The sequence below is a fragment of the Plectropomus leopardus genome, chromosome 4 (assembly GCF_008729295.1).
Source record: "Plectropomus leopardus isolate mb chromosome 4, YSFRI_Pleo_2.0, whole genome shotgun sequence".
Lineage (NCBI taxonomy): Eukaryota > Metazoa > Chordata > Actinopteri > Perciformes > Serranidae > Plectropomus > Plectropomus leopardus.
In genome coordinates, this window is record NC_056466.1 from 12,810,221 (window position 1) to 12,836,238 (window position 26,018).

General features: G+C 39.1%; 1 protein-coding gene across 3 annotated transcripts in view; it reads right to left on the minus strand.

Moving 5' to 3' along the window:
* npnta (nephronectin a) overlaps positions 1–26,018 on the minus strand; it is a 62,826-nt gene that overhangs the window by 31,256 nt on the left and 5,552 nt on the right. For 2 of the 3 annotated variants that reach the window (XM_042485954.1, XM_042485952.1), the window contains exons 2-4: positions 17,334–17,434; positions 9,923–9,973; positions 5,075–5,167 (exon numbers count right to left, since the gene is read on the minus strand). In XM_042485954.1, coding sequence (XP_042341888.1) covers positions 5,075–5,167; positions 9,923–9,973; positions 17,334–17,421 — 232 coding nt within the window. In that variant the 5' untranslated portion in view covers positions 17,422–17,434. The remainder of the gene's footprint in view (positions 1–5,074; positions 5,168–9,922; positions 9,974–17,333; positions 17,435–26,018) is intronic. The other variant, XM_042485953.1, reaches the window with a different exon arrangement.

The window sequence follows — 26,018 nt, forward strand, 5'->3', positions numbered from 1 at the left end:
GGGCAGTTCTGCACCTGGTGTGAGGAGATACTGCCATACTGTGTTTTATATTGTAACATATTGTCTCTTCATATACATTTGTTCAACACTAGTAATAACTGGCTGGTACAGTAAAACTTGGGCTTGCTTTTTTGCATCATTACAATCACCACAAGGTTAGGAGGTTATGAGAGGTGTTGCAATATACCAGTTTTGACGATAACTGTTTTATTTAAAAATGAAATATTGATATCATTTTATATATGCACATATGATAATATTGTGTAAACAATCCAGAGCCTCTTAAATCATTTCTATCTCTTTCTGCTCTCCCTTTTTTCTCGCTTTCCCTACACCATCTGGTTGTCTTTTTAGTATCCATTAAGTATAAATGATCCTTTTCTACGCTTTTGTGTAGTTAGAGTTGAATATTCTCACTCCACCTCTCTACACTCCAAGGGCATAGGTTTCGTTTCAACTTTCAGGCTGGGGGCACATATGAATTTAGGGTCCTCTATTGGATATTTATTGCATCAAATACTTTATTTTCTAGTATGGAGATTTTGGAGCACCAATTTCAGCCCTTTAGCATTAACTTAAAATCGAAAATTTTTGTCAAAATAGAAGTCCTTTGCTAACTTCATGTTTTTATTGGGATGGACAAACACACTTGTTCTAAATATGAGGAGATGAGTGGATAAAGTTTAATGTGAATTTGACTGATGGCTTTTTCCCAAGTAGTCTATAGATACTGGGATATCATTATCATGAACTCTTTTGGCCATGATAATCATGTAGTGGAAATATGACTTGTGCCATTTGAAATCCTGCTTATATGGGTCATTTAAGGTCAACATTACCCCATACTTTTTTAATGACCTTATTATACTTGAAAACAAATAAAATTATGAGAAATTAAATGATCATTGAAGGAAAAATACACAGTATGATAACATGCACGCAATACTTGCAGCTGCTTGACCATTAACAGCAGATAGCCAGGAAGACAAACAGTGACGGAGAGGAATTGTTCTCTAAATCAACAACCCTTAAGTATCTGTCTTCACTTGACCTGAATTAAATCATAAAATGTTCAGGAACAGCAATGTGAAGTTTCCAAGATAAAGCAGTGAAGGTCCTGATATTAGCTAATATTCTAAAAACAGATCTAGAAACAAATTGCGTACTTACTTCAACCGTAGCTCAAGAGTCTATCATACTTGAAGTGGTAATAATTACATAGTTGGCAGATAGAAAAGGGGGGAAAGGTAGAAAGCAACATCTGGAGGCGCTACAGCTGTATTGCATCTGATGTCTGCGATGTGTCACTCCTCCAGCAAAATCTTTTTATAGTGTCTTAACAGCAGGTCAACTACACCTAATTAAATCCACCTGCACAGAATAATCATCTATTAAAATGATTGGATCAGCAGGGGGAGCGTGCTGCCAAATTGTTAAACAGATTATCCCTATAATGAGTTTATTTGTGCAGCGAGAGCGTATTCATCTATCCTCACCATGCTGTATGACAGATCCAATTCTCATCAGCACCAAAGGTGAAGCACCTTCTAAAAATGATAGGGATTCTCAAAGTAATGCTATTATTCTTGACAGTTGAGTGCCCATTAATTTAATGAACATAATCAGGTTCATTCAAATGATCCCATTCAGGAGGTTTTCTTTATAGGAAAAGAAATGAAAGTGAAATAAACACTATGGTACAATAATTTGGCAGGTAAAAAGAGCTGGCACTAAAAACAGACATGCAGTCCTTGAAGTATAAATCTTTCATAACAGTACCGGCTCATAAAAGTTTGACAGAGGAAAATATGGCTTTGATTCTGAGAGTGATGAAATCAATACTGTATCTGCCAAGCTTTGTGTTTGCTGTAAACACTCATGTTTCCTTTGTTTTTGCCCCATACTACTGGTGTTCCTGAAGTGTTTAACACTCTTTTGTAATCCTCGGGGGTCACACATCTGTCCACAACTCCCACTTAGAGCAAAAGAATATGTGTCCATTTGTGGATGCATGCAAAATATCTTTTTTGCATGCACAGGTTTATTTACAGTGAGTAAGTCTTCATTTTATTGTTTTAATGCTAGATTCCACTTAGCGTCTTCTTTGAGGACATCATCATGCCAACTTTACTAAACTTCACCGAGCTTATTCGACATTTGTGTCAGTGTGACAGCCAGCATGCCAGGACTAAACACGCAAATACACTAGACCCAGACGCTGTTTGAGGGTCACACACACTAACATTGTAAAGTAATGGATATAGCTATCATGAAGTTACCAACTGGTTTTTGGACTCCCGTTTTGAAGTCCTGAGTTCGGCATTTCAGCCATCCCAATCTTGGCATTTTTGGAGCAAAAAGTGGATGAGAGTGTGGAGCTGCGGAAGAGCAAGGGGTGAATCTGACTCATAAAGTAAAACGACACCTCACAGTCTGCCTGTCACTCAGGTGGCTTCACCCTTTAAGATGTTCAATTTTAAAATTACAATTTAAAAAATTTGAATTTTAAAATGTAAACGGCTGAGTTAGAAAAAATGAATCTGTGTAAAGTTGCCAAGAATGTTGAAATTAGCTATAGAGACCACAACGGTTTGTTTATATAGGCTGTAAGCATGTTTATTTCTGGTTTAAAGCTTTTTTTTTCAGTTTTGGAGCCAGCCTCAAGTGGTCAGTTGATGAACTGCAGTTTTTGGCACTTGTCTACATTTTCAGAGCTTGCCACTTAATCATGCATATGTTGCTTCTGGAACACCGGCATGATATAAAAAATCATTATGCAGCATTATGCAGGTGTGATTTGGTTCAGTGTAAAAAAAAAAAAAGTAAAGCTGGACTAATGGCAGATCTTCCTTATGCCAGTATTGCAAAAAATGTTGTTTAAAAATAGCTATTGGTTTAAAGTCGGGAGGGACTGAATTACTAACCATAATGAAGGTTCACATTATTTTCATTTTTATAAGAAGATCCAATCATGGCTTAATTTATATTGAAGACACACATCAAGCTTTTATCATGTCTTTTTTCTTAAAATAGAAGTTTTGACTCTCAAATAATGCATGCTGGGAAGTCTGCTAATATGCTGATTACATTTCTTTAGAAACTTAATTTAATGAATTTAGTGAACTCTCAGCAGTACATTCTTTCAACTCATCATTTAAATTAGGGGTGCTCAAAGTTTCGTTAACTGAGTGCCAACTTAAGGAGCAAGAATATGATTAAGGGCTGCACAGGAAAAGTGCAAACAAAATATCTTTTCCATCTTACTCTCACATTAAACTACTGAGATCTACGCGGAAATCCCAAACTTTAAAAAAACAGCACTTGCCTTGATGATAGAACGTAATTCCAGCGATGATAGTGATGTGCCATTACTTGTAATGCAACCAATAGCTTTCTACAAGTTGTCACTCCTAACCTGACAGACACTTAGAGAGGCACAGTTTGACACATTAGCCAAAAGATGTATTAAAAGCAAGTTACTGAAAGTGAAAAAGTTTAAATGGAATGCGAATTATTAAAAAATGATGCATTCATGTCAAGTTGTCAAGTTCATCATTAGCCTTGGAGCCACACTTTAAGAAACTGTTTATTTCAAGTTAACGGATTTAAGTTCATGAGTTCTAAAGTGGTCTGAAAGTAAGAATTTTTAGTTGAATATACTTAAAAAAACACACACACACATGTAAATGTACAGAATTTATAGCTAAAAAAGATTAGCTGATTCCACTGTTTCTTTGCTTTTATTGCTGTATGATGTTTGACGGTACATCAGGTTGACTACTTGACCTTTAGCAGCACTGAGGTCAGAAAAGCAGCTCTGGGCAACATGTTTCACTCCTCCAGTTGACTCCTCGAGATAAATGTCATTCTCCAGAGAGACAGGATATTAGAATGCTTCGAAACATTGGCCACCTGGCACATCAATAGCAAACCTCAGATCAATGTTTAATGGAGGCTGCATTTAAATGAGAAAATCTAATCTATGGTAGGAGAATAATTAAATTGGTTTCTATAGCATGTGCCAGCTCACAACAGACTCCAAGGTTGTCTCCAACTAAACAGGCTGAAAGGGCAAGTCTGCCACTCAAAGCCGGGTAAAACGAAAAGCTCTGTAGAACGTGGAGAGCTTATTGGACAAATAGGGCTCCGATGGACACTTGAAAGTACAGTTTCATCTTGAAAGGTCTTGGAATCACATTTGTCAGATAAGTCTGTCTGAATGGTTGGCAGCAAAGTCTATTGTAGTTGGATATGGGACACTGATCCTTTTTCCTCTCCCCTTTGTTGCAGATTAAGACAAAGTACAGCCGTCTGGCCGGGCAGACAGGAGCCACCTATAGCCTCAAAATGCAGGATGAGTCATTTGGAACATTCCGGAAAGGATTTCAACACCTCCACAGCCCCCCTCATCCTCCTACACCACCTCAACCCTTGTTTTTAATTACACACTATCCTATTCCTGTCTAAGGGCGTGAATTCCACAAGTATTTTCAAGCTGCTTGGATGCACGTCAACTCCCTAACTAGCTGGGACGCTTTAGCGCTTTTCAACATGTCCAATCTGTCAGTTATGAAAATGCACAAAAACTCACACACGCGCTTTCAATAGCATCGGTTGCACTCAGCCGAGCCAAGTTATCTCAGGTCAGTAATTGAGATGTTATCTTCACACAGGAGAGGATGCACCACAGGGATCATTCAAAATGGCCTCACCACTCATTTCCATTTCAGCTGAGTCAGCTCCCCCCCTTTCTTGTGACTAAAGCATCTCCGCTGTTGGCTGGTGGCAAACCAGCTTCCACCCCATGAGAGAGTGACAACTCTAATACGCTTGTGATGCGTGTTGGAGATCTGGCCACAATAAACATTGATTACCAAGCTATTGCTCAGGACAGTTCTCCTTCACTGAGGATTCATGTGGAAAATGTGCATGTCAGCAGGCCTGTCTTTGGCTTAAGGGGATAGGGCATATATTTGACTCTCTATCTTCAACTTCAATGCCATCAGATGTATAAAAAAAACTAGCATGCATTTGAAAAGTGGTGTTTTCATAGTTGCGAGAGTCGAGAGCTCACCTTGATTGCAGGTCTTCCCGGTGAAGCCAGGGTGGCATTTGCACTTATTGGGTCCCACGCACTCTCCGTGCTTACAGCCAGGCTGGCACACAGCTGTTCAGGGAGGATTCAAAGAGGAAAAGACAGATCAGTGCAGCGCCCTGGCAGACTACTTGTTCCAGATCAGAATGACAAAGCACTTAATCCTACTGCTCCTTGACTTGGCTTTAAATTATCTGTTTACTCCACATTTACAGCAATAAGACAGCATGAAGCCTCATTTATGTGTGTGGAAATGTGTTTGTTTCCTTCTCCTTGTGTGACAGTGTTATTATCATTGACTAATAGAAATAGAGGAGCCATTTTCAGCTAACCACATCATTTTTCAAGCTGGAAGTTTTATTGTCCTCACTGATACTAAATCTCTTCACGCTGTGAGAGATAAATGAGAAGTTTGACCTTTTCACACCAAGCAAAGTTTTGATTTTCCCTGGTTATAAAATACAGAGCTGTTATTTACGCTGGCAACCAGCCAACGAGGATTACCTTAGCGAATAATATTTCCCCCTTAGACTGAAGCTGAAACAATTATAGCACCAAAATAGTAGATTATAATTAGTGTCTGCCCTGCAGATTGTACACAGTGCGTAGATTGTGATATTTTGAGTGTGTACAGAGATGTGGCAGTTGTGGGAGCTGCACAGCTTCACTAACTCTGTGAGCTGTGTCCGTGAGCTGTAGGCTTACCCTGCTTATCTGACTGTGCTTACTGCAGCTTGCTGCTAAGCATGTCTGATACACGGGGCCTCAGCCAAGTGTTACTAATTTTCATTAAAAGCTTCATTAATTCTGTCATAATACGGTGCAATCAGAGGACTTAATTATCACTGTGGTAGAAGAAGCAGTACATATCCATGTGCTTGTGTGTGTGTGCATGAGAGTATTCTGGATGAGAGTCCTTATCACACCAGCCAGTTTGTTGTGAATCTGGAAAGGTGTGATGGAGTAGTTTTATTTGTGACAATACAGCAGTAAGATTTACTCCATTGCCGTGTCAGAGATGCCAGACATATTACACCCAAACATCCTTCTTGGTACACAACCTCAACCAAGAGGATGTAGCTTTTGGTTTCTCAGAAACTATTTCACAGATTTCTGGGGAAATTGGTAGAACGATTAAGAAATGAACAAGTTAGGGCAAAAAAAAGTTGTTTGTGCTACCAGTGAGAAGATGAGAAGTGATCCAGGAGGTCCACTTTAGGAACTAAATCAAAGCGTCGAAGCTTTTAAAATATCAGTTTTCAGCACCTAAAATAATGTGACAATTAGCCTCTTTGTTGGCAAGCAAGTCACAATAACATTTTCCATATAGCTAGAAAAAAGAATACTTTGATGATGGCTAAGCTGTTACTCCCTGTTTTCAGGTGATTTGCTAAACTGGATGTAGATATAACATAAGCCAGATTCCTTTGCAATATCTGGCACTTTACTCTTTAGGTAGTTATATTTTTAAATTTTGAAACTATTTCAGAGACTTCAACATCTTGCAAGCTTCTATGTAAGCTTGTTAGAGGTGGTCAAACTGTTAAACGAGTTAAACAACTGGACCTATCGCTAAGTTTAAATATCATTGTATGAGACAAGCTGATAATTAATGTTGATACATAATGAATTATGTTGGATAACTATCTCTTAAATTTGGGGTTATTTGGAATTTTTGGGATAATCCTATTAAAAAATGGAGCATTTGAATACTGATTTGGATATCAATTACCACAGCAATCGCTTCGAAGCATTTCTGGCAGCCCTTCTAGATGCATACTTTTTGAGGCTTATCAGAAGGACAAAACGCTGCAAAGTTTTTGATAATGTTATTAGAGAGTTTCTGGAAAGATATCTTTGACTGGGGTTAAACTTTTTTGCTGGATGAACTGCGTTTATTTGCAAAAGCCTCCAGCATCAAGACACAAACTCTGCCAACGCAGCGCTCTCATAGAAATAAAAGAGGGGGTCAATGCTACTGTTGGTTTTCACATGATCTTAGTTGGTGGTGTATACCACCACCACTGAGCACTTTATCTCATTGTTTGTGCATCAAAATAGTAAGGTGGGGCCAGATTTTCTGCATACTGCATTCTGGTTTTATTTATTAGTGGAGGCAACATTATCATTATCTGGGTTTAAAGAGATTTTTTCAACATTTTTGATTTTGTTTGCAAAGCATCATTGCTCCATTACTTTTTACTATATTTGGTGAAAAACATACTTGGATGAGTCATACATGCATACAATGTGGTCTATTTTAGACAAACTGCTTAAACTTGGCCACAGTGTGCATTATCAGTATACAGTTGATAAACAGTATGCACATATCAAATGAGAAAAATTCTGCATAGCTTTGGGGTATTTTGATGGCGTTGGATGTGTTTAAATTGAACTGTGCAGCCTTGTCCAAACTCACTCTCTAACTGACTCCTGTTTTCAATGATTTTTATGAATGGTGGAAAAAGATGAAAGACCTAATGATGGACAGAGGGCTGAATAATACACTGCACATGAAATGCATACTTTCAGAATCAAGTAACAATCTCATCCATTCACATTGAGCTTGCAGGGTAGGGTTACCATCTCTAGCTCCTAAGGTTTCAGTCTGTAACATTGTTTAAACTGAATTCAAAAGGCTCATAGAAATGAGATGAATCCTTTAACTGGAGTCGATAACATCTCCAGACTCATTCCACTTTATTTGGCTATGTAATCAAATAGAAAGAAGATATTGTGAGCTCAATTGGGGAGTGACTGTGATATGAGCCAGGGCATTAACACACTGAACAGTCAAGTTCACAACTCCAATGTAAAAATGGCCAAATCTTTTAGAGGAAAAGCAAAAGTTATACTTTCCTGGAAGTAGGACGTTATTTGACAATGGCCCGGTCAGTGGATGCCAAGAAAGAAGCTTGTGATGTTGTTAGTTAGTGGGAAGTCAAGTGGAGGGCTTTTTGTTACTCTCCTACATGGGAGAGGATTTGATTAGCAGGATCAGAGGCACCCATCAACAGGCTTTGCCTCTGAGGGTATTTTTAAGCCTCTGGCCTGGCAGAGAGATCAGGGAAACGGCCGGTGTTCATTAACCACAGCAGAGAACTAAAAATGGTCGCACCAGCTGGAAGGCCAAACATAGCATGTATGACCCTCTTTCCATGAACACCATCAAAACATGCCGAGTGATGACACACTTTCACTCCGGTTTACATCAGCCATTCCTCAGGACAGCACACTGCTGCTACTGATGCAGATTCTTTTGATTTATTGGATGCTGATTGATGCCTGATGGTAAACACAAAGGGAAGTATTAATTTTTAATGACACTGATATTGTGTATGAATGTTTATATTAGTTTAATGCATTACTTCATCAAAGCAAAATGGGAAAATCATTACTGAATCAATTACAGGTTGCATCATCTTGCCATCAGCTTAGTAATTACCTCAAGGTGCTTGTAATGGTTATTTTATTATTGGGTTGCTGATTGTTTTGTTTTGCCATCAATCAATAAATGAGTTCTCAGAGACCGAGGAGACAGACCAAGTTCCAAACCCCTATCAGTTACCAATTATGTAAAACACAACAGACGGTTTTAATGTTTAAAGGTCAAGTGTGTAGGATTAAGCAGGATATTAAGGAGGATATTTTGGCAGAAACTGAATATAACATAAAAAAAAAAAAAACACTGAAAAACACTGCTTTAAATCACTGGGTGTGTTTGTTTTGGAGAGGGAGAGAGCTCTGGAAATGAAACAGCTCATGGTAAAAACCTGCTTAATGTCTTGATTAGATAAGGGGGGCACACATTAAGTTACCAGAGTAAAAAGGTGAGCACACATCAGCAGGTCCTGGGTTAGCAGGTCATCTGCGGTGTGCCACACAGTGTCAGAAAAACACTGATTGGTATCATAAAGCTCCTTGTTCTTTTACTTTTACTAGTTTTGAGAGGAGGAGACCTCTGCAGATGATTTAGCTCCTGGTAAAAACCTCCTGAATAGCGAACACTGGAGGAATTCTAACCAGGAGAAGTCTGATCTGGTTGCAATCTGCAATCCTTACCAGTACATGCCATTAAAATCCTACACACAGATTCTTTGAGACGCATCAACAGAAGAGAATTATTTTGAATATTTTGCTTGATAAATGACAGCTAATCGCTTATCAAAGCTGTCCTGTGGATTACCTTATCAATACATCAACTAATCATGTCAGGACTAATGTCACACACATACTATACTGAGGACAGATAATCTGAGGTTTGGAATTTGCTTTATCTCATTTACATGCAGAGAAAATGTCACTGATCGACCGGTTAATGTCATGGTGAATATTTCATTTACCTAAGTGATGAAGTAGGATGGTATTGGCATTCTCCACCTGACTGACTTCTGTGCAGTTATGTATGCAGAGCATCTCAAACCACAGTAAAAGGCTCAGTTTTTACTCTGCACCATACACATGGATATATTACTGATATATTAATTAAGAAAAACATTATGGATTTCAGCTTTAAGGGCCTCATTAGTATTCTAAAGAGGTCGACCAGAGGGGCGGTTGAATCTTAATGAAACACTAAAGAACTTGAGCATAATTCATGTTAAGACACAGCTTCAGGTGAAATCAGGTCTGCAGAGTGTAAGCTGTTTGCACACATCTGAGGCTGGGGGGAAGAAGATGGCCGCTGCCAACGGGTGTGAGGTGTTAGCGCTGCTGGGTGGGGGTGGGCCTGGCTCTATAAATAAGAGAGTGGGCCCAGGATTCAGAGGATGTGCCCCCAGCAATACATGTCTTGCAAGATTATTTGGAGAAACATGTGGAGCTAACCTTGGGGCTGGCACCTTATCCCGGCTACTCTGTGAGTTAAGGCGAAGAGAGCTGCAAAACAAATAGCCAAACAAACAAAGTTTGCGGGCATTGTTTAGTGTTTGAGAGCAAAAAAAACAACAAAAACAAAAACATGATGTTAGAGGGCAGAGCATGGTCATTTTGACAAGCACACATTCCTTTGAGAAAGAAAAGAAAAGAAAACACGCACACACACAATCTGGGGTTCTGGAGTCACACATGTTCCCTGTTGCCTCTGGGTAGTCGGCACATTTTGAATGCATTTACAATTGAGTTTTAAAAATGGAAATGATGTCCGAATAAAACCACCGTCTCTGGGGGTGCTCTCTTATTTCAGGAAATGTGAACTACATATTCTTTATCACTGTTATCTAAATGGAAGTGGATAAACCAGTTTGCTCTGTGAAACAGTATGATTATAATTCTCTCTTGAAATTACACCACTCCGCTGAAAGATGAAAACGCCACCGGTATCGCTCAATGAGATCATGATCCTGGTTTCTACAATATGAAATTAAATGCTGAAGCTACCTGACTGTGAGCAGACATTACATTTTTTAAATCAGCTCGGTTTCAAAGCGCCTTTAAAGCCGCAATTGTGTCAAGTAATTCAGAATATGTGCTTTTATTTCCTGCATATATTCCCTTTAATTTTTACGAGCAAGCCCTCCCATTTTGTTTTTATCTTATTACCTGAGAGCAGATGAAAAGGCGCACTTTTAGACGGGCCTTTACAGCCCAGTGATCATGAAAGAAAATGAAGCAGACAAGGAAACCACACAGACAATCATGATAAAGCGAATAACTTAAACTGAGATATCACTTTTCGGCTTTCATCGCTCACTTGTTAGCTCGAATTACCAATTCAAAAGTCCTGGCTTAATCCTGTCCACACCATTCGCTGAAACAAAGACCGCACTCAATCAAACTAAATCCCAGTCTCAGTGGATTTGTAAAATCCACCAGGATCTCTAAAGGAAATTCTAACGTGTGATCTACTTAATATGGAGGTGATATTCAACCCTGTTCCTTTACATTGCAGAGAAAAAAAATCTTTCTGCGAGAGCTGGTTTCAAGTCTTTCGGTAAGTCAAACCAGAACAAGTCAAGCCCTTTGAGACATCAAAGCTGTGCAGCTACACAAGGCCTGTTAGTCACTGTCTTATAGATGTTTCACTGTTTCAGCAATTAACCTGTTTGAATGAATGAACTTTCATTTTGATCTCAATCTCAAGCCAGCTTCATGGCACTAACTCAAGTAACTCAATTACTAACTCAGTGTTACGCTAAATTAAATAAGAAACCACCTCCACAGTGAACAAACGATCCAAAAAGAGAAAATTCTTGATGAATTGGAGTGAATGGGGGCCATGTTTAACAACGGCAAAACTATATCAAAACATCCACTTATAAACTCTCACACAAATTGTGCTGTACAAGCCAGGTTGGATTATTCCAGTCTTGTGTACAGTAATTTCAAAACACACTCATTTTTGCTAAAACATTTCTATTTAAAACACTTCCACATCAACAGTCTCAGGCACAGATAAGCACACCTGGCCAAGCTTGTGCATTTTAACGCGGCTCAGTAAAATGCATAAGCAAAGTTTAAACACATGCACTTGCCCAGGCGTGCTTCTGGTATGGTGAAATATTTTAAATATGCTTTCATGTCTTTGGGAAGTACTGAGCATACGGCTGAATAAATGAGACTTAGAGATTAATGCACGGGTTGTTTAAGCCAACTCCGACATTTAATTTGAAGCCAGTATCTGCTGATACCAATGACAAGCTAATATTGCCGTGCATCCCTAATATGAATCATAATCAGGTCCATATTGAGTAACAAAAATGAGGACTTGATTCTTGACTTGGACTTATCTGTTGTGAGAATATTCCTTTAAATCAGATGAATACTGGGCTGTATAACCATCACTTCAATCAGTTCTTTAGTCAGTTTCTTCCTGAGTTTTGTTGTAAAAGCCCAGATAAATTTGCCTTTCAGAACCTCTAATATGGATTAAATCAGCTTCAAATCAAAGTCAGTTTTCTTTTACAACCTCTGATGTCTTGCATCACCTGATATCAAATGTATTAAACGACCTAAGCTACTGATACGTCTGACTAAGTGGACCACTTGGATGCAATCACTAATGGGATCCACTTTTTTCTTTTGATTTTCCATCTTTATCAAGAGGGGGAGATATGAGACATATTTCTTTTAGTATGATTACTGTTAACTGTATTACACTGAACATGCAAATGTTCAAATGCTCCCAGTGGCAGTAAAATGTTCATGATGGCAGCTGGATAGAATAAGTAGCTTCAAGTGTGGCTCTGCCTGCCGGATGGCCTGTCAGAGCATTATAAGTGGAGCTTCAGCCTACTATAAATCTAAAGCTCCTCTCTCTCTTTCTCCAGCTGCCTGGTTTTCTCACTTGTCTCCCTCTCCTGACATCTCTCCCCCCACTCCAACAGCAATCATCTCTAACTCCTTACCTCTAAACCATTTCCCTTACACCTCAGGATTTTTTTTACCTTCTCAAACTTTAAGTCCTTTCCCTTCTCTCTCCCTCACTCTTTCAGTTCTGGGAGCTTTAAAAAAAAGGGAATCAAGGTTGATCCATTAGGTTTCTCATTCTTTGAGAGAAGTCTCACAAAAGCGATTGTTGAGCTCCGTCGCTGAGAAAGCCACAATCCTATAGCTCCAATCTAATCTCTTCTATCGCCACAAAAAACTTACCAAGACCTGACATCAGTGCTGACTGCATCCTCTCACACACATGCACACACCCATGATTACACTTCCTTTCTTTCCCAAACCTTCCGCCTCGCTCCTCTTAGGTTTAAATCAGCACCTTACTGACTTGATGGCATACTGATTGTAGTAGCAAGTAAATGGATTTGAGATGTGCACCCAGGCACGAGCATTTTGAAGCATTAGGGAAAGCACTCGCTGAGTGATTGAATCGCCGAACAGATTTGGTTTTGTTGGAAAAAAAAAAAAAGTGGTGGAGTATTTTAGCAGCTTGATATGGTGGTTAAGCTCAAAATTAGCTCATATTTTTTGGCTCGACATGGAACAGGTGGGACTCCAGAGCAACAAAGAAAACATGTTCACACACTGCTGTTTGGCTGTTGGGGTAATTGATGGTAACATGATTTTTTTTTTTTTTATGCGACTGCACTTGATTTATTCTAAAATAAATGTCACCTATGATGGATCATTGCCTTTTGTTTCTAGAGGGAGAAACATGATTGTTTTGTCTTGTGGAGCTATATCTATGCTTCAGCATGTACTGTGGCAATTTTTGTTACTGCTTGGGTTTTAAGCAAGTAAAATATGAGCACATGAATCATGTCTGTGCCTCTAATCTAAGCTTCTGTCATAATAGAGTCATCTTCTTTTTCTTGTCCTCATCCAAAACCCACATTTATTCCACCTGGATTTTTCTAAGCATGGGGAGCTGTAGAGGCAGACAGCCCAGTACAGATGCACTGGGACGTATTGGGCATTCAGACTGCTGACTCCTGCCAGAATTACTGCTGAGTCTGGCCCTGTGTTCAAATAAACACTATCAAATGATACAATTGAGCTGTTTGAGTAAAACAGTGCTGCTTTTGCCTAAATCATTCCAGCACAGATTGTGCAGTGCAAGTGTCACCGCCTTGGGAAAAGGTAAGAGGTTTTTGAACAAACCATTGTAAATAAATAAACATATATTTAAAAAAAACTCTCACTTCCAACCATGAAATCAACCCCCTCAAGCTACAAGTCTAGGTTTATCCCATAAACCATTAGCATAACTTGTTTTTCTGACTCCAAGTGTTTATGTAAGAATAAAATTATCATATTCTGTTTCTAATAGAGATGAAGCGAGAGGTGGATAAAAAGCAGATTTGTCTTGCAAAGACCTTAGGTTAATCTGGCTGAGCAAAAAGGAATACAAAACACTGAGGTCGCGAACTCAAGTAATACTGTTTGTGTTCTCCAGAAGAAAATAAGAAATCTTGCAGCGTACTCCAACATCAAGTGAAAAGATGGCACTCTGCCACTTTTACATGAAATTGGAGAGAAAAATAGCTGCTAAACCCAGCGAATAAAAGAAATCTTTTAACTGCAGCAGCACAGACCTTGGGCCCCAGCAAGCAGTGTGTGACATATTTCCCACAAAACAAAACAAACAAAAAAAAACATACACAGTAAATGCAAAATTAAACAAAGGGTCAGTTCTGGCATGGCATGATGAGCTTCAGCATGAGAACATAATTAAAATGCGATCATTTTAGCAATGAAAAACACAAAATGAGTGGATTAAAAAACATTATTTTACCAAGCTATAAATATGTTGCCAAAACCAACATGCAGTGTTATGAACCTCTTGTGGTCTTTTTCACAGCAGGAACTCAACAACCCGTAACATGAAGCTGCCAATAACCTCAAATTTTAAGAACCTACTAGTCCTTGGTTCTGCTTTATGTTTCCACTGTGCTTGATAAAAATTGACAAGGCAGCAGCAACTTTGGAAACACTGATTCAAAAGGGGGCAGACATCATTTTTATGCGCTTCCTGGTAGACAAGCGCAGTTGAGGGACAGAAAATATTAGAAGACTGATATTGATTTTCTTTCACTTTTATGTGAATTTGAAATGGATAAATGTATGTCAACAAAGAGAGAAAGAATTTCAAAAGTGGATTGAAAACATCCAAAATTAGAGGAGAGTGTGAAAGCTACAGGTCTGAGGAAAGAAAATTGGCATCTCCAGTGCCAACAACAAAATCGATCAATGACAAACTTTCTCACGTTGGTTGAGAGAATTTTAAACTTCAGTATCAACTTCTGAGCAGAGATGAATTTCAGGAACGCAAAGAGCGGTTGAAACAAAACTGGAACCTTTGACAATGGGTAGATACGGAAGCAGTCATTTTACAAGAAAATAAACTTAAAGCTGGGGTAGGCAATTAGTTTCCTTGTCTTAAGGCAAAAAAATCCACATAAACTTTAAACATACTGTAAGTCAGAGGTCTGAGAGAACACAAGACTGCAGCCACTTGGCAGTGTTTTCAGGCTTTGGAGAATCTAGCCTGCGAAAGGAGACTTTGGCAAATCGCAGGTCATTTCCAGACAGCGCAGCCATCAATCATGTGAATCACTGCTTGTGAACTGCAGTAAAACTGTCAAACTGAGCAGCGCTGATCAAATATGAATCAGAAACACTTTTATTGTTATTGCCTATGTCTTGCCTCAAATATTTCAGAAAAAATATTTTAGTGTCGTTTTGACGTGTAAAATAATAAAGTTTGTGATTGGGCAATTAAATGGAAACACAGTACCACCCACTAGCCAAAGCAAATTTTCTAATTTTGCAGCTAAACAGTAAAGCATGTTTCTGAAAACATTTAAGGCAAAGCAATGACAGAGTCTTGACATATATTTGATCTGTGTTGCCTATGTAAACAGTTTAACCACAGTTCACTAGAAGTAATCTACATGATTGACAGTTGCTCTCTCAGGAAAAGGCCTGTGATTCACCAAAGCTTCCCATCCCGCACTATATTTTCCAAAGCCTAAAACAGAGCCAGGCCGAGATACAGAGGTGTAGTGCTCTCTCAGACCTCTGATCTGCACTATGCTTAAAGTTTATAATGGTTTTTTGGCCCAGTGGCAGACAGCTGCGTTAGAGTCGCCTCTGCTCTGATTGGTTGTTTTAATGATTCTTGCAAATGCCATTACGAGCACTATGAGGAGGCAGTAAAGCCCGATTTAATAAGATAATCTGCCTCATGTGCTACCGTCAGGACATAGTGTAAGTAACTGAATAAAACCCTTTGTCATATTCGATAATTTAAGTTACCTACTGTAGCTTTTACCCCTGTCTTGCCAAGAGTTACAGTGAGAAGACTGATACCACTCTATTTCTGCATACCGTATGAAGCCACCGCTCACAGCCAATTAGCTTAGCCTAGCATAAAACCAAGCCGCTGTGAACAGCGCAAGGCATGAAGCCAATTTTACACAGTGGCCAAAAGTGGAATTACACCATACAGGTCTTTCATGTGATGCCATAGGGCCCAAAAAGACTTTTACCCATAAGCTTATATTGGGAGAGGGATTGTAAATCAGTGGATACATTTTTTTGAGCATCATAACCCATGCTAAATGATTTGTTTTGCAATCAGGATTTCATCTATTTGGTCCGAGATTTCATAAATCTAGAAGAGACACATGATTTGATTATTTTATTCCCATTCAAGCTAGCGAAATGCTGAACCAGGAAGTTAGCAGCTCGGCTCAACAGTTTTTTGTCTTCATATGCCACTGAGAAACTTTTTTTAGGAATGAACAGTGTACTGCCTGCAATACTTTATCCAGATCTCTTAATACATCTCTGCTAGAAACAGCTAGCATGGCCTGTCGGTTATCTTATAATGTTCACCATTGAACAGAGCCAGGCTATCCATCTCCCTATATCCAGTCTTTGTGCTAAGCTAATTAACTGCTAGCTGTAGCTTTATATTCACCACTCAGATATGACACTAGTAAGCTATTGGTTTTCTTATTCATTATTTTTGAAGGAAACCATAAGTAGATTCCAAAAATGTCTGTCTATTCCTTCAAGTTTAGGGAAGTTCCTGCTGTGGAAAAGGACTATTTATGTGCTAACCCTTCCTGATTAAACCTCCGCATAAAGCAGCAGCTACACCAGCAGAGGCACCAAGCCATGCAGAGGTTTTGACATTCATGAGGCAACTGGCCAGATCAGAGACCCATGTTAGTGTATTCACACCTCCCTGGGTAGCATTACAGGAGAGCACAGAGGGTCTTTACACAATGTAAATATGCTGGAAATGTGACGTGTTAATATTTCATACAGTTCATGTGACACAGGCGTGTGGTCATGACAGTACTCATCCTCTGAATCCTCTAAGTGTTGCTGCTGAATATAAAGATGAGCTGAGGTCTGTGCACCTGAATACACCATGGACTGTACTCACACCGCTTGTTCTGGTGGTGTTAGCTAACTTGTTTTTGCACAGTAGCAATTTATAATCAATCTCCCATCTACCCTTGAACGTGTCCACCTGCAGTCACAGTCTCCCTCATTATGGCCACCCGCAGTGTGAATACAAATGTCAGCCTTTCCTCCAGTCCAACCAGCCATTACAATCAATCTTTACTCAAAGATTGTCCCAAGTGTGATGCTCAATTAGCTGTTTGTGTTTCTGTCGTGACAACGTGCATGTGTGTGTTTCCCCGAGCCTCTGGTAACTGTGGTTGCGCTGCACCATCTCCCATCTCTAATAGCATCTCTGACCCCAGCTTGAAACCTCGCAACCTTGTTAGCCCTCTTTGCCCCCAGCAGCGGCAGCAGGCACGGTGGTACTCACGCTGGCAGTGACCCCAGGATCGGCGTGTCCATCCCCAGCAGCAGTCCACCCTGGCCCCGTATCGACACAGGCCGTTGGACGAGGCCATCTGCCGCGGCCACCTGTGAGGGGATGACATAATTAGTTCACAGCCAATTAAAATGTCTAAATGAAAAGCAGGGGTCTTTTCAATGTTGTTTGGTGGAAGGCTTCAAAGCACTCACAAGATTCATTTCATTTTCCTGCTGTTGAGAGAAAAGACTAGTGAAGTTTTTCTTTTGCACAAATAAAAGTCAGCCCATTCTTTTTACCTGATAAAATGCTTCTTTGAGGAGTTTTCCTTGTCTATATTGACAGTCTAAGAATGGAAAGTGTTGCATGTTGTACAGATTGTAAAGCACTTTGAGGAAAATTGTGATTTTGGGTTAAATGAAACTCAACTTGACTAATCTGTGTCAATGTTTTTAAGTACATAATACCTTTAACAGCACCAAAGGGCCCAATTTCTAATGCACTTGAGTATATCAGAAATTTCTGGAAAATGCCTTTTACACCTTTCCAGATTCCAGAGTGACTTCTTTCATCCTTTTCTCGAAGAAATTCCTTTTATATATAACTCAGGGTTCCCCACACATTCGTAAATTTGTGGCGGACTGCCACAATTAAAACATCTGCCACCAGAAATAGATTTTCTAGCAATATTGAACTATATATAAAATATGTTTTTTAGCTGTACCACACTTTCAGATCACTGAGTGAACTGTTGTCACAGATGGAGCAGAAGAACACCTGGTGCAGTGAAACTGAAAAATAATCGTTCATTATACTGGGTCTAACATTTTGCATTCACTCACTCTGCACTCTGCTTCTTCTCTCATCCATCGATCTGATCAGCTCTGGCTAGATCAACTGATCAGTTATCAGCAACTCAAATTGCTGCTGAGGGATAAAAATAACTCATGATGAGTTTCTCCTGTGTTGCCTTCATGGACCCACAAAAACATCAGAATTAAGTGCACAGAATGATAATAAAAAGGGCACACGCTAAAAAAATTTTTTTTAAAAACGCCATCAATCATCAGCCACTACCACAGTTTCTGATTCTGTGGGAAACACTCCACCTATTTGAAAAACAGCAGATATTTTTTGAGGGAATTGCCAAGCTAATTTCATTTCATATAACATAACAGCATAATTTTTTAATAACATTTTTCATAAAAACCATTCTGCTGCTTTTATTCCCTAACCAAGGACAGGAGTCTGAACATGAACTTGCAGTTATCAAGGTCCTGCACTTTTTATGTCTGCTATGCCCCCAAACAACTAAAGACTAAACAGTGCATGAATATGATATTTGATAAGATATTTATTTCATTTTCTGAAATAAATATCTCTGAACATAATCCTGGCAGCAATATGTTGCCAAAACAAAAGCAGTTTAGTAACCCACAATATAATTTCTGGGAGAAAGTGTTGTGTCTTTAGGTGCCTTTTTTTTCTACCCACTGACAGATATTTATTTTACTATCTTGTTAGACAAAAAACTGCAGCAAATAGTCATATTTCAAAAGCTTGACCAAGAAATGCTAGTCTTTTTTGCTTCAAAATTCAGTCAAATACATTTTCTCAGGGTGTTGAAGGTTGATGTTTCACTGATTCCCTATAGCAGATTATCTTTGCGTCTTGAAAATAAAACTGATAGCACATCAGATCGTGTTGGTTTGCGCAATGTCAAACTGAAGACCCGTGTTGAAAGCCTGCCTAACCCAATTTAAATTTCGCCATGAGTGTGAGTCTGTGCACCGCTCTGATCTGAGAAGACCACATTACTGTAGCGTTGATTATAACTCCTGTGAAACAGATCAGAAGCTACTGCCTGGTGCTCTTGTAAATTCAGTATGTTTCCTATCTCCATCGATTACACGTTGAGAGTATGTGTCACTGTGCTGCATGTACAAAGTATCCACCACACAGTTTTCATCACAGCGGAAGATAACATCATCCCTGCTACAGGGAGAACATGCAGGTATCAGTGTTTATAGAGATATAGGTTATTTTCAAAGCACCGCAATTCGTCTAAGAGAAATTACAGCCGGATGTTTTTGTTACACCATGTTCTATTCTGCTCAGAGCGAGAAATAGCTTCTTGGCAGACAGTGCATGTGGATTACCTTTTTATCTGTACCAAGGCTCACCACATATTTATGGAGAGAATAGGGGTGAAGGAATGAGTCCATTTAAGGATACTGATGAAAATCCACACAGCATACTTTGAGAGCTCTGGGATGTTACCTAAAATGTAACGAATAATAAAACAGAAGCTAGGAAAGAACAAGCTGGGGGATTTTTTCTATAGTACAATAAAGAAAACTATCTCCTTGTATATTAAGACTGCTCTTTGATTATCATTATAAGAGGTCTTGAGCGAGTTTTGCATAGGCCTGAACTATACAGGTTACACAGAGGAAACACTGTAATCCAGCTACAAAACAAAAGAGAAAATCTCTTGATGTACTTCCTTTACACAATAGATGCTTTCTTTTGTGCCTTGGTGAGAGAGGGAGGTCCTTGCTCAATATTCAAGGCACATCCTTTGCCACTATCCCTGCCTGTTAGTGTCTCTATGCCAAGATGAGGAAATGCTAATGCTTGGCCCCGCTGCCAATCACCTCGCTGGAAAAAAACCCAATGGATGCTAAGTGAGAGTGGCAGATCCAGGGAAAATGTTTGTCTGCTGCCTGGAAAGCAAGGAAGGCAGTCAGGCAGGGAAAAGCTCCAAGCACAGAGAGGAGAGGAGAGGAGAGGAGAGGAGGAGGAGAGGAGAGGGAGAGGAGAGGAGAGGAGGAGAGGAGAGGAGAGGGCGAAATAAAGGGGAAATTAAAAGAAAACAAAGGAAATTAAATAAAAAGGAAAGGAAAGAAAGGGAAATTAAAACAAAGAAGAGGAATCAAAAGGAAATAAAAAAGAATGAAAGGAAACAAAAAGAATGAAGGAAAGGAAAGGAAAGGAAAGGAAAGGAAAGGAAAGGAAAGGAAAGGAAAGGAAAGGAAAGGAAAGGAAAGGAAACCAAAGAAATTAAAGTGAATGACAGGAAGACAAAAGGAAAGAGTGAAAAAATAAAGGAAAGAGTGAAAATAAATTAAAAATAAACGAAGAGAATGAAAGGAAACAAAGCAAAGGAAATGAAAAAGAAAAGGAAACTTAAAAGATAGAAGAATAAAAGAAAACAAACATAAAAAAGGAAAACTAGAAAGGGGAAAAACAAAATAAAGGAACTGAGGGAAAACAAAAGGACAAAAGGAAAAAAAAAACAAAACAAAAAGAAATTAAAGAGAATTAAAGGAAACTAACAGAAAAGCAAATGAAATGAAAACGGAAACAAAAGGAAATTGAGTCGAAAAAAAACAGAAAAGGAAATGGAACACTGTAAAATCTGACAAGTTGGTTTCACTTTAAAAAAATGACAAAACTAATTGCCTTGAAAAAATGCAAGTAAACATAACTATCAATCTTAATTTATGTTTCACATTATATTAAATTGTTAAGTTTTATTAACGCTTTAAGCATTGACTTAAATTTTGAAGTTGTAGTTTAAGTTGCTGCTTCACAAAAATAAGTAAAACACTTAACACTTAAATATAAAATAAACAAAACTTAAGATTTAGAGTTTTAAAAATCTTTAGTTATGGAAACAGAGAAGGAAACTGAACAAAAAGAGAAGGAAAGGAAAAGGAGAGGTCTGGACAGCAGCCAGGTTTATATGCCACTATCTCTACCAATGACATGCACCCACCCACACACACACACACACAAATACGGCACCTGCTGTCCCTCCATACTGTAAACTTGTTAATAAAACAAGACCATCTCTGCCTGTGGCAAAAAAAAAAAAATCCCTGCTGGATTTGGAGGATGGTGCCACCTTTAAAAAAACACCTGACTACCTCCCATGACATTTCAGTGATATTTTAAAACTGGTGATTCCAGCCTGATATTCTTGTACACATGCTTCTTGAATGTATTCCTCAGTGTGCTTACTGTAATTATCTTCTTAGAATATGGAGGCATGATGCTACGGGTGCACCTGCTTTTGTAATACCTTTTGGTCTCTTTTGCACTTATATGACATTACAAAGTAATCATTGCACACAATTACTCACAGTAAAAAGCTTTCCATACCAGAAACACTGTCATATTTAACAGTTTACAAAGATTCTGTGGGTTAAATAGATATTTTGACCTCCAGAGCTCCATCTGAATGTAAAACAAAATAATAATAATAACAGTCATACATCCAGGTTAAACCCGGTTGGACCAAGGTTCGGTCTGTGGGCAGGGGCCCTTCTGTACGGAGTTTGCATGTTCTCCCCGTGTCTGCGTGGGTTCTCTCCGGGGTCTCCGGCTTCCTCCCACAGTCCAAAGACATGCAGCTCAGGTTGATTGGTGATTCTAAAATTGCCCCTTAGGTGTGACTGTGAGCATGTATGGTTGTCTGTCTATATGTGTCGGCCCTGCGATAGTCTGGCGACCTGTCCAGGGTGTACACCGCCTTCCACCCGATGACAGCTAGGGATTGGCTTCAGCCCCCCCCCGCGACCCTTACGAGGACAAGCGAGTACAGAAAATGACTGACTGACTGACATCCAGGGTTTGAACTTATTACACACTCATGGACATTGGTGTATTTCTGAACAGGCGTATCATGCACAGGCCCGGGGACCCATTGTGTCAAAGTCCACTGTGGCCTTTACCTGCAAAATGTCACTCAAATTAAGATGCAACGATCAGGACTCAAAATGACAAAGCAACATAAAAAGACAATAAAGACATGCAAGGAAACAGCAATGACACACAAAATACCTACAAGACACAAAACAACCCAAAAAGGCACAAAATTACCCAAAACAGCCACAAAACGACTCCAGAGAGATGTACAACTACCACAAGGATACAAAAATAACTGCAGAAAGACACAAAACAACAATAAGATGCAGTATGACTACAAAGAGACAAAATAACAAAAAAAAGGTGAAACCACCATTAAGTCTGTGTGTCTTGCTCCTATGTAGGAGGTAGTAGGACCTTTAGCATATCTGTGCCCACAGGGCCATTGTCTCATAATCCGCCCATGCTCAGGGCATGAATTCACAAAGATACAGTGTAATTCGCAAAAAAAAGAAAAAAATGTGAAATGCACTTCAAACTGCACTGCTAGGCAAGTAGCGTCCCAGTGCTCTTTTACTATTTGCAGTATTTAAATTAGGTCATATGCATACATTTGATGTAAAATTGGCATCTTTTATGCAAAATGAGCCCCGTTGCAAAAATAACATAGGATTCACAGAGATCAGCACTAAAAGCAACATAGTTATAGTGAAATTAACTTCTCAGAATTGGTGGTAACTCCAACTACAAGGGGGTCATGCCCATACAATCCAATTATCATGGTATGCCTCTTCACCTCATCAAACAGGAACTGCTGTACACAGTCTAAAAATATAGCTTTTCTCCTCACTCTGCCATTGTTTTGCCTTTTATGTTTTTTGGCGCAAAGGCAATATTTACACTTCGCCACATGGATTATGGCAATCAGACAAAAAAAGGCAAATTGCTCTAAGCTACTAAACTTCATGGACATCTTTGAGCGCTTCTACATCAATAGTGCAATACCTTTTCTAAATCAGAACATGCAAATGCAGATTTTGTAAATCAGCAGTTGTATGAGATGCGTAATTCATGGTGCTATCAGCAGCCGCTATCCATTCTTTGGAAATTCACCCATCTTGTGCCGTACAGGTCTTGACTAAAAGCTCTTTTTAAGCTCCAGAAACTCTGCCATTTCACCAATTTTGTTCTTTCATCTCTCAATTAAACTGATTTTGTCTCTTTACAACATTAAAACAAATCAACAACTTGTGAAATTGTTGCTTGTAATTCTGCCAGCTTGTCTTTTTCAGCCACTTTGGAAGTGTTTGTTTCCACGAGTTGCTTTGAAAATCACATCTGACGGTGTTGATTGCCAGATGTTGTTTAGAGAGCTGATACAGGCTATGCTGCTAATTAGCCTCAACTTTATATCACTGGCCAACTTATTCATCTTGTATGACTTTAGTACTTGAAAGATATGTGATCGAAATGTCCTCATTTGGTATTCCCATCATTTTGTTTGCCAGTTAAGAGCCAAAAATGAACTGGCTTCTACTGTTAAAATGTGAATATTCACTGGTTCTCTTGGTCCTCTATGTGTTTCAAATTTATTTATTAAAATAAAACCCCTTGAGATTTGCCATCTCGAGTTGGTCATTATTTATTTATCTATCTTTTTTCTATGATAGTAAATTGAATATATTTGGATTTTTGAGCGTTGTTCCAAAAAAACAAGCAATTTATAGATGACAACTTGTGCTCCGACAAACAAAGATCTTTCTCTATTTTCTGACATTTTGAAGAGCAAAACCATAAATCAAGAAAATAAAAGGCATATTGAACAATAATGGCAATAACTTTTCATTGCAGCCCGATTTTTTTGTATTTGTGTATTAAAAGGGATTGAGGTTGATAAAAATGAAAACATTTTATCACAATGGAAATGACAGACAGATGAGGCAGCCAAAGTAATCAGTACCAAGAAAAGTCGATGGTCTATTTTAGCAATAAAACTTTTTACTCATTTTTCTACTCCCAGGAAATTATAATGTGGTAAAGCTGATATTTTGTTTGCCCCGAGGATTTTAACAAAAAAAAGAAGTTTTACATTAACTTTTCTTGACATGTCAGGATCATAAGGGCATGACATTTGACTCTGAGCACACGCTATAAACAAAGGAGCAGGAGGAGCAGGAGCAGAGTTTGAACTGCTACAGGGCTCCCAGTGGATGGTGGGCGAGAGGTGTCTGGCAGGTCTGTTTGGTGCTGTGGGAGAAGTAAGGAGCCAAGAACCTCATGAGATGCAACAGGTCCTGGATTATTGAATCAAATGTTTCCCTCTAATGCTTTCTCATACACACTCATATAAAAATACACACACACACACACACACACACACACACACACACACACACACACTGAATGTGGAATCCAGTTTCATGTTCTCAGTGCGTCTCAGTCCTCTCTTCAAGCTGAATTTAGCCGGAGGCAGTTGTGCCCCATAATGCGCTCTAAACTTGAAACTGGGGGTTTAATACAATTCGCCAGCTCTCCAACTCATCACATCAACACTGCAGCAATGTCAAAAGCATATTTTTGATTTCTTTAAACATCTATGGCTTGAAAATTATGACAAATCTCAATCAACAACAGGGTGACACTGCACAAAAATAAGAAGAGAATTGTTTTCAAATACATCTTGTCCCCAGTGATATTCAGAACAGAAAGCTGGCATATCAAATGGACTTGAGCATAATACCTGCATTTATTACCCCAGGGCTCTGAATAATGATCCTAAATTACACTAAGCCTTGAAGGAACTCAAGCAGATAATTATTACCCTTCACGGATGCCATGTGACACCTCTTCTCAAGCACACACTATCAGACAAGGTTCTTCCAGGAGCAGAACTATTCACTATGGGGACACCATCCCTCTTCCATTGTTTTACTAATGGATCCAGAGCTGGCTGTTCTCCCCTGCCTGACAGTGAAGAGTAGTCAGTCCATCACTCAGAGGAGCAGAGTGGAGTGTAGCGTGATAATTGGGACCGTGAAGGTATATAATTTAATCTATCTATCTATCATCCATCCATGAATCCATACTGAAGCATGCAAAGCGTGACAAATTTCTCTCACCAACACACATAGATGTTGATTGCTGCATTTGTAGCACCTCGGTGTGAATGACTTGCTCGGACCTGCCGGGCTCAGCTGAAGGCATGAGCTTGTGGAGTCATAAGGTGTCTGGCGTCTTAATGAAGCACTTCGGCCGCACGCGCTGCCAGATCCACAAGCTGACTGCCAAGTCTATCACATTAACACACAGCACTGTGTGGGATTTAAACTGAAAAATCAGCTGGCCCTATAAAAAAAGCACTTTTCTATACAAAGAAGATATGATAAAAGGCATTCACTAAGTGGCCAGAAAAATAAAAACACCTAGTATGATGTAATGCAATGCAAAAACAATAAACACTACAAAAAAATTTCTTTGTTATTACTTCCAATGCAGGAATATGTGTGTTGATTTAATTCTGTGGCATTTTTAAGGCTGCAGTGCAGAGCACAAAGCTGAAAGATGTCCACTTCGATCACATTTAGGAGGAGAAAAATGTTGGAAACATCTAACAATATAATGCAATACCTTCTCTTTTTCTTATATATCATGTCATGTTGCCTTGGTAGACCCTAAATGACTTACGATAAGTGCATCCAACCTCTCAAGGAACAAGAGGTAGATATTGTCAAGAACTGTAAGTGCACTCTTTACAAACAAACTGCTAAGAGCCTGTTCAGTGTTGCAATACAAGTGCTTATTGGATGTTTTCTTGTAAATGGGATGAAATGTTTGTAAGTGCTAGCATGGCATGTCAAGATGGAGCCTGAGTGGGTTTTCTGCAGCGGGAGATAGGCACAGACTGCATATGTGGCTTCAGCCTTACAAAGTACAACTAAGAGGCAGCCTCCATGGCAGAACAATGAAGTCTAACTGTAGTTCTTTAAATGGCCACTTGAGGCTGGCTCCAGAAGTGAGAGTCCCCATATGATAAAATGCCCA